The 13868-nt window shown below is 37.6% G+C and overlaps 1 protein-coding gene across 4 annotated transcripts in view; it reads right to left on the bottom strand.

Annotated features, from left to right (window-relative positions):
* Positions 1 to 13868, bottom strand: part of pdlim5a (PDZ and LIM domain 5a) — a 59173-nt gene that overhangs the window by 44492 nt on the left and 813 nt on the right. For all 4 annotated transcript variants that reach the window (XM_016534353.1, XM_016534354.1, XM_016534355.1 and 1 more), the window contains exon 2: positions 12936 to 13077. In XM_016534353.1, the coding sequence (XP_016389839.1) occupies positions 12936 to 13034 (99 nt within the window). In that variant the 5' untranslated portion in view covers positions 13035 to 13077. The remainder of the gene's footprint in view (positions 1 to 12935; positions 13078 to 13868) is intronic.

Genomic DNA, 13868 nt, shown 5'->3' with positions numbered 1-13868 from the left:
GCGGCGTGGGAGCGGACGCAGGGGGCCGCCCTCGGAGACGAGCAGGCTGGGGCGCTGCGGCCGGCGGACTGGTGGAGGCAGCAGCTGCCCGCCGGGGCAGGGTGTGACGACCCGCCTCAGTCTGCTTCTGTGCAGCCGAGAGCTGCTGGGCCAAGCTCTCAACCGAGTCGCCGAAGAGGCCGGTCTGGGACACAGCGGCATTAAGGAAGCGAACTTTGTTGGCGCCCCTCATATCAACCAGACACAGCCAGAGATGGCGCTCCTGATGGCTCCTCATGCACCTCCGGGAAGAAAGGCACCGAGGCAGGGCACTGAGAACCAGCACGAGCCACCCCGAGAAACCAATCGTCCAAGCTCGAGGGCTCGGGACGCGGCACCCCGAGAAACCAATCGTCCAACCTCGAGGGCCCGGGACGCGGTGGAGGTTTCCAATCGAGCCCTACCCTCTCGGCGGCCCGGGAAAGCATAGCCGACATCTCCGGATCCAATTCAGGTGTTACCACAGTCCCGGATGCCGGCAGCGCAGCCGAATCTTCCTCTCCAGAGAGCTCTCCCTCCGATGCAGTGATCGAAATCCGGTCATCGGGAGGAGCCCCGAGGAATACCACTGGTACGCTCTTTGAAGAGGGCCCAGCGTGTTCCTTCGGCGGCTCGGCTGGATGCGGAGCGCTGGAGGAGTGGTGGGCCCCCGAGGGTTGGTTCCCTGAGGAATTTGCCACCACTGTAACCCTCCGACTGCCCGTGCTACTGCCCGAAGTAGTCCACGCCTGGCTGCCGCCAGGACGAATACTAGATCGCGGCAGAGGCAACGGAGCTCCGCCCCCCTGGAGGAAACGGAGCCTGGCCCGCAGCTCCGAGATGGTCAACGATGTTGTCGCTTGGCTCCGAAGCGAAAAGATGGTATGCGTTGCACCGGCTACCTTTTTATGCTCACGCTGTGATCAGCGGCAGCTGGATGCAATCATCGCATGCCAATCTGCATTGGCTCGGTTAGTTTACATTCAAAGTGGATTGGTCTCTCTAAGCGAGATCCCAATTCGTTGTTCACCGACATGACTCGGAGTGACCGACTGAAAGGGAACTACTATGACTCCTGGTCAATACATCACAATACTGTTCAAAAGTTTGGGGTTGGTAAGATTTAAGTCTTTTATGCTCACTAATGCTGCATTTATTTAATCAAAAATACAAGTAAAATTGTGAAATATTTGTAAAATTTTAAATAACCGTGTTCTATTATAATATATTTTAAAATGTAATTTATTCCTGTGAAGCAAAGCTGAATTTTCAGCATCATTACTCTAGTGTTCAGTGTCACATAATCCTTCAGAAATCATTCTAATATGCTAATTTGCACAATAGTTGTGGTGCTTCAAACTTTTTTTTTATGGAATTCGTGATAAATTTTTTCAGCATTTATTTGAAATAGAAATCTTTTGTAACATAAATGCCTTTACTTTTGTGTTTTGTCACTTTTGATCAATTTAATGCATCCCTACTGAATGAAAGTATTAATTTCTTTAAAAAAAATACTCTTATTGAACTTTTTGGCCATTTTCAGACCTTGGTCGCTCTGTTTTCATTGCATGGAAAAAACAACATTAAAATTCTGCTGAGTTGTTTTGTGCTCAATGTAAAAAAGTAAGTCATACATGTTCGGAATGACAGGTTACTCAGGCAGCCTGTATGCGAACACACATTTTGGTCTGTATCGTGTGTTTTAGCTGGGCCTGAATCTGGTGCTAAATATTTTCACGACTTGTTTACTCATGCGATGTGACAGTGCTTTTGAAAGTCAAGACACCACACCAGTAATTCGAGGGCTGCTGGTTTCAGTGCTGGTTAGAGCACCAGTGCCAAATGTTTTCAAGGGGCAATCGACACTTAAAGCCAAACTATGCTTGCAAAGAAGAAAGCATAGTTCTATGTACATATAACAGCATAGAAATTGGGTGATTCTTAGAATAGTTCACTCAAAAATAAAAAATAAAATGCTGAAAATGTACTCACCCTCAGACCAACCAATATGTAGATGAGTTTGTTTCTTCATAAGATTTGGAGAAATGTAGCGTTACATCACTTGCTCACCAATGGATCTTCTGCAGTGAATGGGTGCCGTCAGAATGAGAGTCCAAACTGATAAAAACATCACAATAATCCACAAGTAATCCACACCACTACAGTCCATCAGTTAATGTCTTGTGGAGTAAAAAGCTGCATGTTTGTAAGAAACAAATCCATCACATGGATTTATCTTCAAACTATTGCTTTCGGCTAAAATATGAGTCCTCTATCCATAATATTGGTTTATCCTGTGAAAAGTCATCTCATCTGAATCAGGAGAGAAATATGCACAGATCAAGCACCGTTTACAAGCAAAAACAGTCCAAAACAGCTCTAAAGTTAAACTAATAAATGTTGGTGGATTTTGATGTGTGAGGACAACAGGGGATGGACTTTTTCACTGGAGGAATTCTTATTATGGATAGAGAACTTGAATTTTGGCCAGAAGCGATAGTTTAAAGTGAAAAACGTCTTAATGATGGATTTGTTTCTTACTAACACACGACTTGGCGCTTCTCAAGACATTCATTGATGGAGTGGTGTGGATTACTTGTGGATTATTGTGATGTTTTTATCAGCTGTTTGGACTCTCATTCTGACGGCACCCATTCACTGCAGAGGATCCATTGGTGAGTAAATTTTCAGCCAGTTTAAATTTTTGAGTGAACTATTCGTGAAAAGTCATCTCATCTGAATCAGGAGAGAAATATGCACAGATCAAGCACCGTTTACAAGCAAAAACAGTCCAAAACAGCTCTAAAGTTAAACTAATAAATGTTGGTGGATTTTGATGTGTGAGGACAACAGGGGATGGACTTTTTCACTGGAGGAATTCTTATTATGGATAGAGAACTTGAATTTTGGCCAGAAGCGATAGTTTAAAGTGAAAAACGTCTTAATGATGGATTTGTTTCTTACAAACACGCAGCGTTTCACTTCTGAAGACGTTAACTGATGGACTGGAGTGGTGTGGATTACTTGTGGATTATTGTGATGTTTTTATCAGCTGTTTGGACTCTCATTCTGACGGCACCCATTCACTGCAGAGGATCCATTGGTGAGTAAATTTTCAGCCAGTTTAAATTTTTGAGTGAACTATTCCTTTAAAGGAATCATTGGACCACAAAAGGAGATATTTAGCAAAAACTTCATACTGCTTTCTTCCATACAACATATGAAAAAAAAAGTATTTTAAAAGAAATTCAATAGATATAAAATCTCATTCATGTTTTCTTCACGAATGCATTCAATTTCCCAATCACACCACAGCACATGTAAACCTGAAATATAACAGGTGGTGATTTTACACAGCGTAACCGTGATCTCACACCGCATACAGATGGTCTGCCACTCCAGCATCAGTGGTTTTACTGTTTCTGAAGGTGTTGCACGGCTGCTAGGTGAACAGTGAACAGAAGGTCCATTCAACTTCATAAATGACCCCCAGAGACATGCCGTCCCATTCAGTTAAACTAGGTGCGTTCATTAACTTTAATCTAAACACACATAAACTAGCTGTGAATACTCATAAAACTCCTTATGTGTGTGTATGAGATACGACGCGAGTGCTGTCGCAATCAATACTCCAAGCAGAACACAGTCTGTATATAGAGACCGGCCAAAACTGTCAAGAAACGTCACTGCTGAGAGAATGTGTGCGGTAATATTCAGATGAAGTGTGTGAGACAGATACCATTTGCTTTATTACGTTACATTGAACAGATCTACGCAAATAATTAAGCCATGTGTTTGAAAAGTCAGACAGAGGGGCATTTCATTCAGTCTTGGATCGTAATGAATGGTTGTGTTTGTTTCTGCTGCTACACCAATATAGAAAATGGGTGATTATTCAATTAAAGGGAATTTTCCGTACCCTAAGATGATTTTATAAGGAAAAATAAATAGCAAATCACTAGTTTTAAAGAGAAGTTCTTGTTAAAATATTTAAGTATATTAAAGTTTTTTCATAAAAAATATAATTTTTTTTTACAATTTTAATACTTTATTCAGCAAGGATGCATTAAATTGATCAAAAGTGACAGCAAACACATGTATAATGTTACAAAAGATTTGTATTTCAAATAAATGAACTTTGAACTTTCTATTCATCAAAGAATCCTAGAGAAATGGATTACGGTTTCTACAAAAGTATTAAGAAGCACAACAGTTTTCAACATTGATAATAATAAGAAATGTTTCTTGAGCAGCAAATCAGCATATCTGAATGATTACTGTAGGATCATGTGACACTGAAGAAAATTCAGCTTTTCATCACAGGAATAAATTACATTTTAAAATAAATTCAAATAGAAAACAGTTATTTTAAATTGTAATAATATTTCACAGTATTACTGTTTTTACTGTATGTTTGATCAAATAAATGAAGCCTTGGTGAGCATTAGAGACTTCTTTCAAAAACATTTAAAAAATAACATTTTTCGTCCTCAAACTTTTGAACAATTTTGGCCACTGAATGACCAATCAGAATCAAGTACTCCAGAGCACTGTGTAATCAAATAGCATAAATGGCTGAATGAACGTTTGAGTTTGTTTCCTGCTTGTCTCACGCTCACGTGTGGAATCTTACAGGCGCTTTGGGGAGATTTATAGGTGTATCTGGAAGCACAATCTGCTGACATGATGATGAGAAGCGGTACAGCTTGTACTTGAATGCCATTCCATTAATAATTCAGTCAAATGATTTCTGACATTATATCAGGTTTCAGGAGAAGCAGAGAAATCTGCATTACACTGTTTTCTCACAAGGGGCATTAAAATGGATCCAACAGATGCATGTTCTTTCCTGTGTGTGTATCTTTTATTTTATTTCAATTAACAAAAACGATTTTTGAACGAGTTTTAGTTTTAGGTAAAAATAACTATTGATTTGATTACAGTCCTAAAAATGTCTTTTTGTGTTTCAGGTTTTTCTGGGCCAGTAAGCAATAACCTAGCACCCTAGCAACACCCCAACAACCACCCACAACATCAACCATAGCAACAAAAATATTCTGAACACCCTAGAAACCACCCACAACATTCTAGAAACAGTATACCGCTAAACAACATTCGGAATACCTTAGAAACCACACAGTAACACCCTAACAACCACCAACAACATTCTAGAAACGACATACCATTAAACAACATTCTGAACACCTTAGAAACCACACAGTAACACCCTAGCAACCACACACAATATTCTAGAAACAGTATACTGTTAAACAACATTCTGAACACATTTACAACCACACAGCAACATCTTAGAAACAGTATACCGTTAAACAACATTCTGAACACCTTAGCAACCACACAGTAACACCCCAGCAATCACCAACAACATTCTAGAAACAACATACTGTTAAAAAAACATTCCGAACTCATTAGCAACCACACAGTAACACCCTAGCAACCACCCACAACATTCTGGAAACAGTATACTGTTAAACTACATTCTGAACACCTTAGCAACCACTCAGTAAGGTCCTAGCAACCACCCAAAACTTCCTAGCAACTGTATACTGCTAAAAACATTCTAAACTCCTTAGCAACCATGCACAAAAGCCCTAGCAACCACTGACAACATTTTTCGTCCTCAAACTTTTGAACAATTTTAACCACTGAGTGACCAATCAGAATCAAGTACTCCAGAGCACTGTGTAATCAAATAGCATGAATGGCTGAATGAATGTTTGAGTTTGTTTCCTGCTTGTCTCACGCTCACGTGTGGAATCTGTATACCGTATACTGCTAAAACATTCTAAACTCCTTAGCAAACATGCACAAATGCCCTAGAAACCACTGACAACATTTTTCCTTAGCAACCACACAGTAACACCCCAGCAATCACCAACAACATTCTAGAAACAACATACTGTTAAAAAACATTCTGAACACCTTAGCAACCACACAGTAACACCCCAGCAACCACCAACAACATTCTAGAAACAACATACCATTAAACAACATTCTGAACACCTTAGCAACCACACACAACATTCTGTAAACAGTATACTGTTAAACAACACTCTGAACTCATTAGCAACCACACAGTAGCAACCATTCTGAATACCTTAACAACCACACACAACATTCTATAAACAGTAAGTATACTGTTATACAACACTCTGAACTCATAAGCAACCACACAGTAACACCCTAGCAACCACCCACAACATTCTGAAACAGTATACTGTTAAACAATATTCTGAACACCTTAGCAACCCCTCAGTAAGGCCTTAGCAACCACCCAAAACTTCCTAGCAACAGTATAGTGCCAAAAACATTCTAAACTCCTTAGCAACCATGCACAAATGCCCTAGCAGCAACCACTGACAACATTATAGAAACCGTATACTTTTAAACAACATTTGGAACACCTTAGCAACTACACAGACAAATTTTGCTGGCAACCACAGACAACAATCTAGAAACCATACACTGTTAAAAAAAACATTTTGAACACCTTAGCAACTACTTAGTAACATCCTAGCAACCACCCACGCCATCCTCCTAGCTTCATTGTGGCAGGTTTTACACAGGCAAACACCAATCACATTTCCTTCAATCCTAGAGAGAGAAAGACAGACAGAGAGAAAAAAATCTCCATGATGGTATCAGATGGTAGAAGTACAGAAAGAAAGAAACAGACACTGAAACAGAACACACACCCAGCTGTGATCATGTGTACTGACACTAACCAGAACGTAGCAGCAGCTCCAAACCACAGTCTTATAAAGCCTAGTTTAGACCAGATCCTTGTATTAAATCCCACCATAAACCAGAACTTAGAATATTAAATCTCTGAAAAGCTGGCTGAGGTACAGCGAGGTCCAAACCAACCCAATCTCACTGCTAAACTTCCCACCGCTTTTCACACAAAACAAAAAAAATCAGTCACACTCCAACAACCTCAGACCTGTCCGCGTCCAAACCCAACACACTCCCCCCAAACGTTTATTTACAGTCTAAACCTGTCCCAGCGCCCTGTCCTGTCTGAAATCAGCACAAACACTCGAAGAAATACTGCATCTGCAACCTACAAGTTCCTGCCAGAAAAGCTGCAGCTTCATCCTCATGGCTGAAACGCTTGACTGCCTGCAGAGGACCTCTGAGAAAGCAGCTAATTTCACCATGGCATGAACTGGAACATTCTCATTTTATCTTATCATCGACGAAAAGTTTATCACCCACACATGCACACTCCTCTGGAGATGATGTCATGAGAGATGCAAGACCAATCTTGAAGAAGCAGGTCTGTTTTAAGTAGTTAAACTACAGTCGCTTTGCTAACAGAAATGATTACATGGCCATCTACACTCTTAAAAATAAAGTTTGTGATGGGGGTTTTCGCATTGATGCCATAGAAGAACCATTTTTGGGTCCCCAAAAGAATTTTTCAGCAAACAGTTCTTAAAAAGAGCCTTTTTTTTCTTTGTTGAAGAATATTTAAAAAATCTGAAGAATTTTTTTCCACTTTAAAGAACCTTTTTTAACATCCATGGAACCGATGTTAAATCTTAATTCTCAGTGGTGGACAATAACGAAGTCGTTTTACTTCGTTACTGTACTTAAGTAAATTTTTCAAGTATCTGTACTTTAGTGGAGTAGTTTTATTTTGAGTAACTTTTACTTTTACTTCACTACATTCCAAAGCATAAGATCGTACTTTTTACTTCACTACATTTCATAAAAATTATCGTTACTCCTTATGATATATCACGTGCTCCGAGACGCAGAAGCGGTGTCTGATTCATCATGAACGAACTGATTCTTTTCAATGAACCCGTTAAATCGGTTCGCAAATCGCACCAAACGATTCATTCACGAATTGGAATGATCCGATTGCAGCTGTTCTCGAGTCGACAACTCACTGATTCAAATTAACCGTTTAGTGCGAGTCTCCAGTGAACTGAATTCACAAGTAAGAACAGGTAGATCTTGTGAGCGCAGGGGCATTTGGCCAGGGGTGTTTTTACACCACAGACAAGGTCTGAGGAGAAAAAAATCATTATGAAAATCTAAAATTAAATGATAAAAGTAGTATATATAAAACTGCTAAATAATCATTCATCTATCGGTACTTTTTACTTAAATACAAAAAAACTGAAAACTGAGTACTTTTACTGGAGTAATATTTTATTATACGGATCTGTACTTTTACTCAAGTACTTTATTTGTGTACTTCGTCCACCACTGTTAATTCTTTATGGAATCATTGATGCCAAAAAAAGAACTATTGTTTTTAAGAGTGTAGAATACTTGATTCTGACTGGTCACTCTCTGCATACTGCTGTCAATTTTTTTTTTTTTTTTTTTTGCATAATTACTGCTAAACTGTATCATTTTAGAGCTGTGCTAGTTACATATCTCCAGTATCACCCCTTAAGATTAATTTTAATAATGAGATTAATTTTAATAATGAACCTATACATTAGTCCTTACTCAGGATTAATCCAATCAATTTATGGAGGAAATATATTTTTAATCGTGCTACAATGAAATTTAGTCTGAATTACACATGAGAGCAGTATATATCTGGCACAAATACAATGACGATCTTAATGGGTTACTGCATCAAAGTAGCTTTACATGATATACAACCAATAAAATAATATTTTAATTAAATAAAAATTAATAATAATAAAATAACAAATAATTAAATAAATAATTTTATTATATAATTAAATAAATTAATATATAGAATTTTATTTATTTAATCAAATAATATATTTAATTCACTATAAAAATATGAGACATAAAATGCTGTGGAAGGATTTCAGGAAACACTATTGAGTGACGATCCAAATGAATCAATTTTTTTAACCTGTTTACTGAAATATGGTCAAATATATCAAACTTCTGAATTCTGTCTGAGAAAAGGTACTGGTAGTTTTCTGGGTAAAACAAATGTGAAAAATCAATACGGAAAATTCCTTTATATTCAAACACAGTTCACTGCCTCCTATTTTTTACAGACTTTTTAATAGTGTACTTACACTAATTGTTGGGAAAATGTTGCTAGAAACACTGGAAAGACTATATTATTTTGTAAACAGCTGGGCTACTGTCTCAATACTGACAGATGCAGAATACTTACTTCTCAACAACACTGAGGAGAGACGAGAGGACTGTAAATCACAGATTTATGATATGTCCAGCTGACGGCTGCGCTCCCAGATTTTTATTGAGGATCTGAAGTTGAAATAACATCTTTTATGGAGTGTGAGTAACGTCTGTAGCGGGATCCGAGAGAGCTCTTGCTCTATTGATAAAATATTTTCACTGGCTTCCCATACAAAGCGTTCTAAGCCACGAACCAGACCTACCAGAATCAGAATCAGAATGAGCTTTATTGCCAGGTATGTTTACACATACGAGGAATTTGTTTTCGTGACAGAAGCTTCCACAGTGTAACAGAATGACAGTGACAGAACAAAAAACACAGATAATAAAAAATAGACCCTGTCTGCGCGTCCTGAAGCGCTTGATCAGCGCCACAGCTCCCCTGACTACAATGTCCAGCAAAACATCAGAATAATCAAAAACCGGTGAAATATCGGGTGGTGTGTACTTCCGAATGTCCAGCAATTCGTCTCTGGTGAAACTGATTGCAGGGATATAACTCAAGACAGGACAAACTAACAAAAACATAAAAACAACTGCGGAGCACGCCACGGAGGCAGCCATCAGCGTCGGCGCCATCTTACTAACCAGCAGCCAGACGAACCACAACATCACAAACTCTAATGTGAAGAATCACTGTCTGATTAAAAAAAATAAATACGAAATTGTCCAATGCATATATACAGTATATACTTGAATGCACATCACATTGCTATAGTGACTTACGAGCTTGTAACACTATGAGATCCAATGAGACCAAATAAGATCCAAATTAATGACATTAAAGAGAGAAATAAATAAACTATTTTAATTTATTTTTTAAATTTTATTTTATTTTAATACTTTTATTATTTTTTAATAATTGTTTTAAAACTAAATAAAATAATGAAATAAAATTATTAATAAAATAAAAATATTTTATTTTGTTTTAATTTATTAATTTTATTTGAAAATAAAATAAAATAATAAAATAAATTAAAATAACACTGTAAAAATAGCTTGTAAAACACAACAGCACAATTAAAAAAATAAATAATGACTTAAAAATACCGAGATGGAGAGGGGAGGACAGAAGAAAAGAGGGAAGAGTCTGGAGAGGGGGAGGGAAAGAAAGAGAGCGAGGCAAGGAAAATCAATCAGAAGGTCATTTACATCACTCCTCTGCCAGATGGCATTGTGGGAATAGCTGTCATACATTGGCAGCCCAAACGGCTGTGTGACATACGTGCATCTGAGCATGTGTGTGTGTGTATGTGTGTGTGTGTATGAGAGAGATACTGTAGATAGAGAGAGGGTGGAAGACTCATTAGGAAATAAAAAGTATCAACAGGTGGAAAGGAAAGGTTACATAGATCACTTAACAGATGAATAAATGAGATAAATATTCAGGGGGGAGCGGGGTAAGCTGTGCCACTTGTGACTTAAGTTTGTCCTGTAGTCAAGAGGAAATGAGATGGAGGTAAAACTAAGAATCTTAAATATATCTGCTATCAAGTGACGGAAGAACGTGCCTATAAATATATAGACAGAAATATGCCTTTTTTTAAAAAGTGGTCCACATTAGGGGTATGTTGTAATATATGAATACAGAAAACACAATTACATTTATGCAGGGCTCGCAAAATTTCTAAATCGCTGGTAGCCCTTCGGGCAGACATTCTTCAGATTTTGGTAGCCCAAAATGAATTTAAGTAGCCCGAATAAAAATAAAAAATAAAAAACTCGGCTGAACTTCACTGCGGACAAATCAGCATGATTAAAAACTTCAGTGATTGCTTTTTTTCTTCAAATAACAAGTCAAGAGAGTAAGGGTGCAACGGATCACAAAACCCACGGCTCGGATCATATTGCATTATCATATCAGATTTTGAGTAACAGATCGGATCAGATTTTTGCAGATATGGTTCTTTATTATTTAAATAACAGAATACTTCTTTGATACCACAGCAAAAACTAGTAGCATATAGGGATGTAACAATTCACTCAACTCACAACGCGATTCGATACGATTCACGATACTGTGATTTCACAATACAATTTTCTCACAATTTTTATTTTTCTAAATGCATGTTATTTAGATTGCAATTAGATTGTATAATTTCGAAATTTGAAGTAAAAAACAGATCGGTCTGATTTTAACTTTGTGAATGAGACGCAAATGTCACTCTCTGACAGCAGGTGGCGCTTATGGAACAGCAGGTATTTATAGGCTGCTGCCCCTTTAAGACCGAATGCACGGATCCAATATAATGATGCACTTGAGATTTCTTTCACCACTGTTTACGTTCACTTAACACATAACCAACTGCATTTACGAGAATACTTGCCGAGACAGCTTTGTATGAGTGCGCGCAGCTCCAAATGCGTGAATGGTTTAAAACACTTGAATGTTTAAATCGGCAAGACTTAGAAACATGTGCAAACGATCAACCATGATCCGTTTTACACCTACAAGCTAGTGAACAATGCAAATCAAGGAAGAAATTTTATTTCACTGTTCAAGATAGCCCGTTGGGCAGGGCGGTGATACATTTTGGTAGCCCGAATGGAAAACACAATAGCCCCGGGACGTCGGGCTAGCGATTTTGCGAGCCCTGTTATGCATTTGGCAGATGCTTTTATTCAAAGTGACTTGCACTGCATTTAAGCTATAAATCTTTTTAGTTCATGCATTCCCTGCGAATTGAACCATTGGTTTTGCTAGTGTCATACTCTTCTATTGGAGCTACAGGAACACCATGTAAAAGCTAAAAAAATAAATTAAAAAAAGTTTTAGAATGCACAATTGTTTGCCACATTGTTTGCATCTTTTCTTTGCATAAACTTGCCAAGAAAATATTTAAAAGTGATTTTAATTGCACAGAGACAATTTTGTACTAATATTTGTAAGTTTTTATGGCATATATAATTTACCCCAAAGCATCATAAACCCTTTACCTACTGATATAATTCTGAGAAAAATGCTTAATTTAATAATTTATGATTAATTTTTACCCAAATCATTTTAATGGCTTTATTCAGTGGCAATTTACCAACATGTATGATATACACTACTGCTCACAATTTTGGGGTCAGATTTTTTAAAGAAATTAATAGTTTTATTCAGAGAGGATGCATTTAATTATTTAAAAGTGACAGTAAAGACATTTATAATGTTACAAAAGTTTTCCATTTCAAATAAATACTGTTCTTTTGAACTTTCTGTTCATCAAAGAATCCTGAAAAAAAAAAATGTATGACGACTGTTTTTAACACTGATAATAATAATAATAAATGTTAAGCTGCAAATCAGCATATTAGAATTATTTCTTAAGGATCATATAACATATATTAAAATAAAATATTTTAAATTGTAATACCGTTTCACAATATTACAGTTTGTATGTATTTTTGATCAAATAAATGCAGCCTTGCTAAGCATTACAGAATTCTTTCCTGGATAAATATAATTTGTTCTGACACATTACTGACATGCAAAAAATATTTTTTCTCATATGTATCTCTCAATCACAGGCAGCTGCAAATAATGGGCCTTTTCTAAAAATATTATCACATTATAAACACTGTGCACAGTTTTAAAACAGCTTACCCTGCTCTCCCCTATACATAATGACGAGGTCAAAAGCAACATAAAAATAGACAAAAAGGGAATAAAGACGGGAGCGAGAGATCATTAAAGGGTACAGATGGTGTCGGGGGGTCAGAAGGGGTGTATCATGTTTGAATGAGTGTGTGTTTGTACTCACCCGTGAAATGGAGAGAGGCATGTTGAAGTCTTTCCCCCCGTGCAGTCGGAAGCCCCATGGGGCCGGACCCTGTAACACCACACTGTATTTACCACTCATAGCTGTCTGATATAAAACAGTCAGAAAGTCCTCACAGAATGCCCTGGAAAGACAGACAGAGAGAGAGAGAGAGAGAGAGAGAGAGATGTGTTCAGTCAGACACTGTTGAAAAAGCATGTGATTTAAAACTAGATTTTTACTTTTTCTAAATAAAATGTGAGTGGAAAAGCCCAATGCTAGGAGGTTGCCAAGGCATTTCTATGCAGTTGTTAAAGTGTTTTTTACTTGCAAAAACCTGTTTTACTTGAAGGTAAGTTTTAGTGCTATGGGTTAGAAGTTAGAAGAAATAGAGATGCTTGTCTTATGAAACACAGCTAATGAAATTTAGTAGCAGAAAGCAGTATAAAAGTCATATTTTAAAAAAAATACATGCTCAGTGTCATTTAAAAAAAATGAAGTTGGTTGTATATACAGCACCATTCAAAAGTTTGGGGTTGGTAAGATTTTTTAAATGTTTTAATGCTCACCAAGGCTGCATTTATTTGGTCAAAATACAGAAAATGCGAATAAGTGCAGTGTCCTGTCAGTGTAACTCTACCGCTGAGTTAACATTTGATGTGAATGTACGTGTTGTACAGTACATTGAGACGGAGACGCCAGAACTGCATCTGATAGAATGTGCGCTGTAGCACTATACTACGATATGCCTACAAAAGCAGACCGTGGAGACATTTTAATCCTCCACAATCAAAAATCGTGATATCGCACACCCCTATGTCAAAGCCATGACTTCCTTTTACCTTTTCTCCTGAGTCACATAAAAATGTTAATTTTTACAATTAACTTCCACTTATATAAAAGGTAATTAGATTTTTTCTGTTTTCTGTTGCAATG

The sequence above is a fragment of the Sinocyclocheilus rhinocerous genome, unplaced genomic scaffold, assembly GCF_001515625.1.
Source record: "Sinocyclocheilus rhinocerous isolate Xijiao unplaced genomic scaffold, SAMN03320098_v1.1 scaffold516, whole genome shotgun sequence".
NCBI classification, from domain to species: Eukaryota; Metazoa; Chordata; class Actinopteri; order Cypriniformes; family Cyprinidae; genus Sinocyclocheilus; species Sinocyclocheilus rhinocerous.
This window is presented reverse-complemented; position numbering and strand designations above follow the sequence as displayed.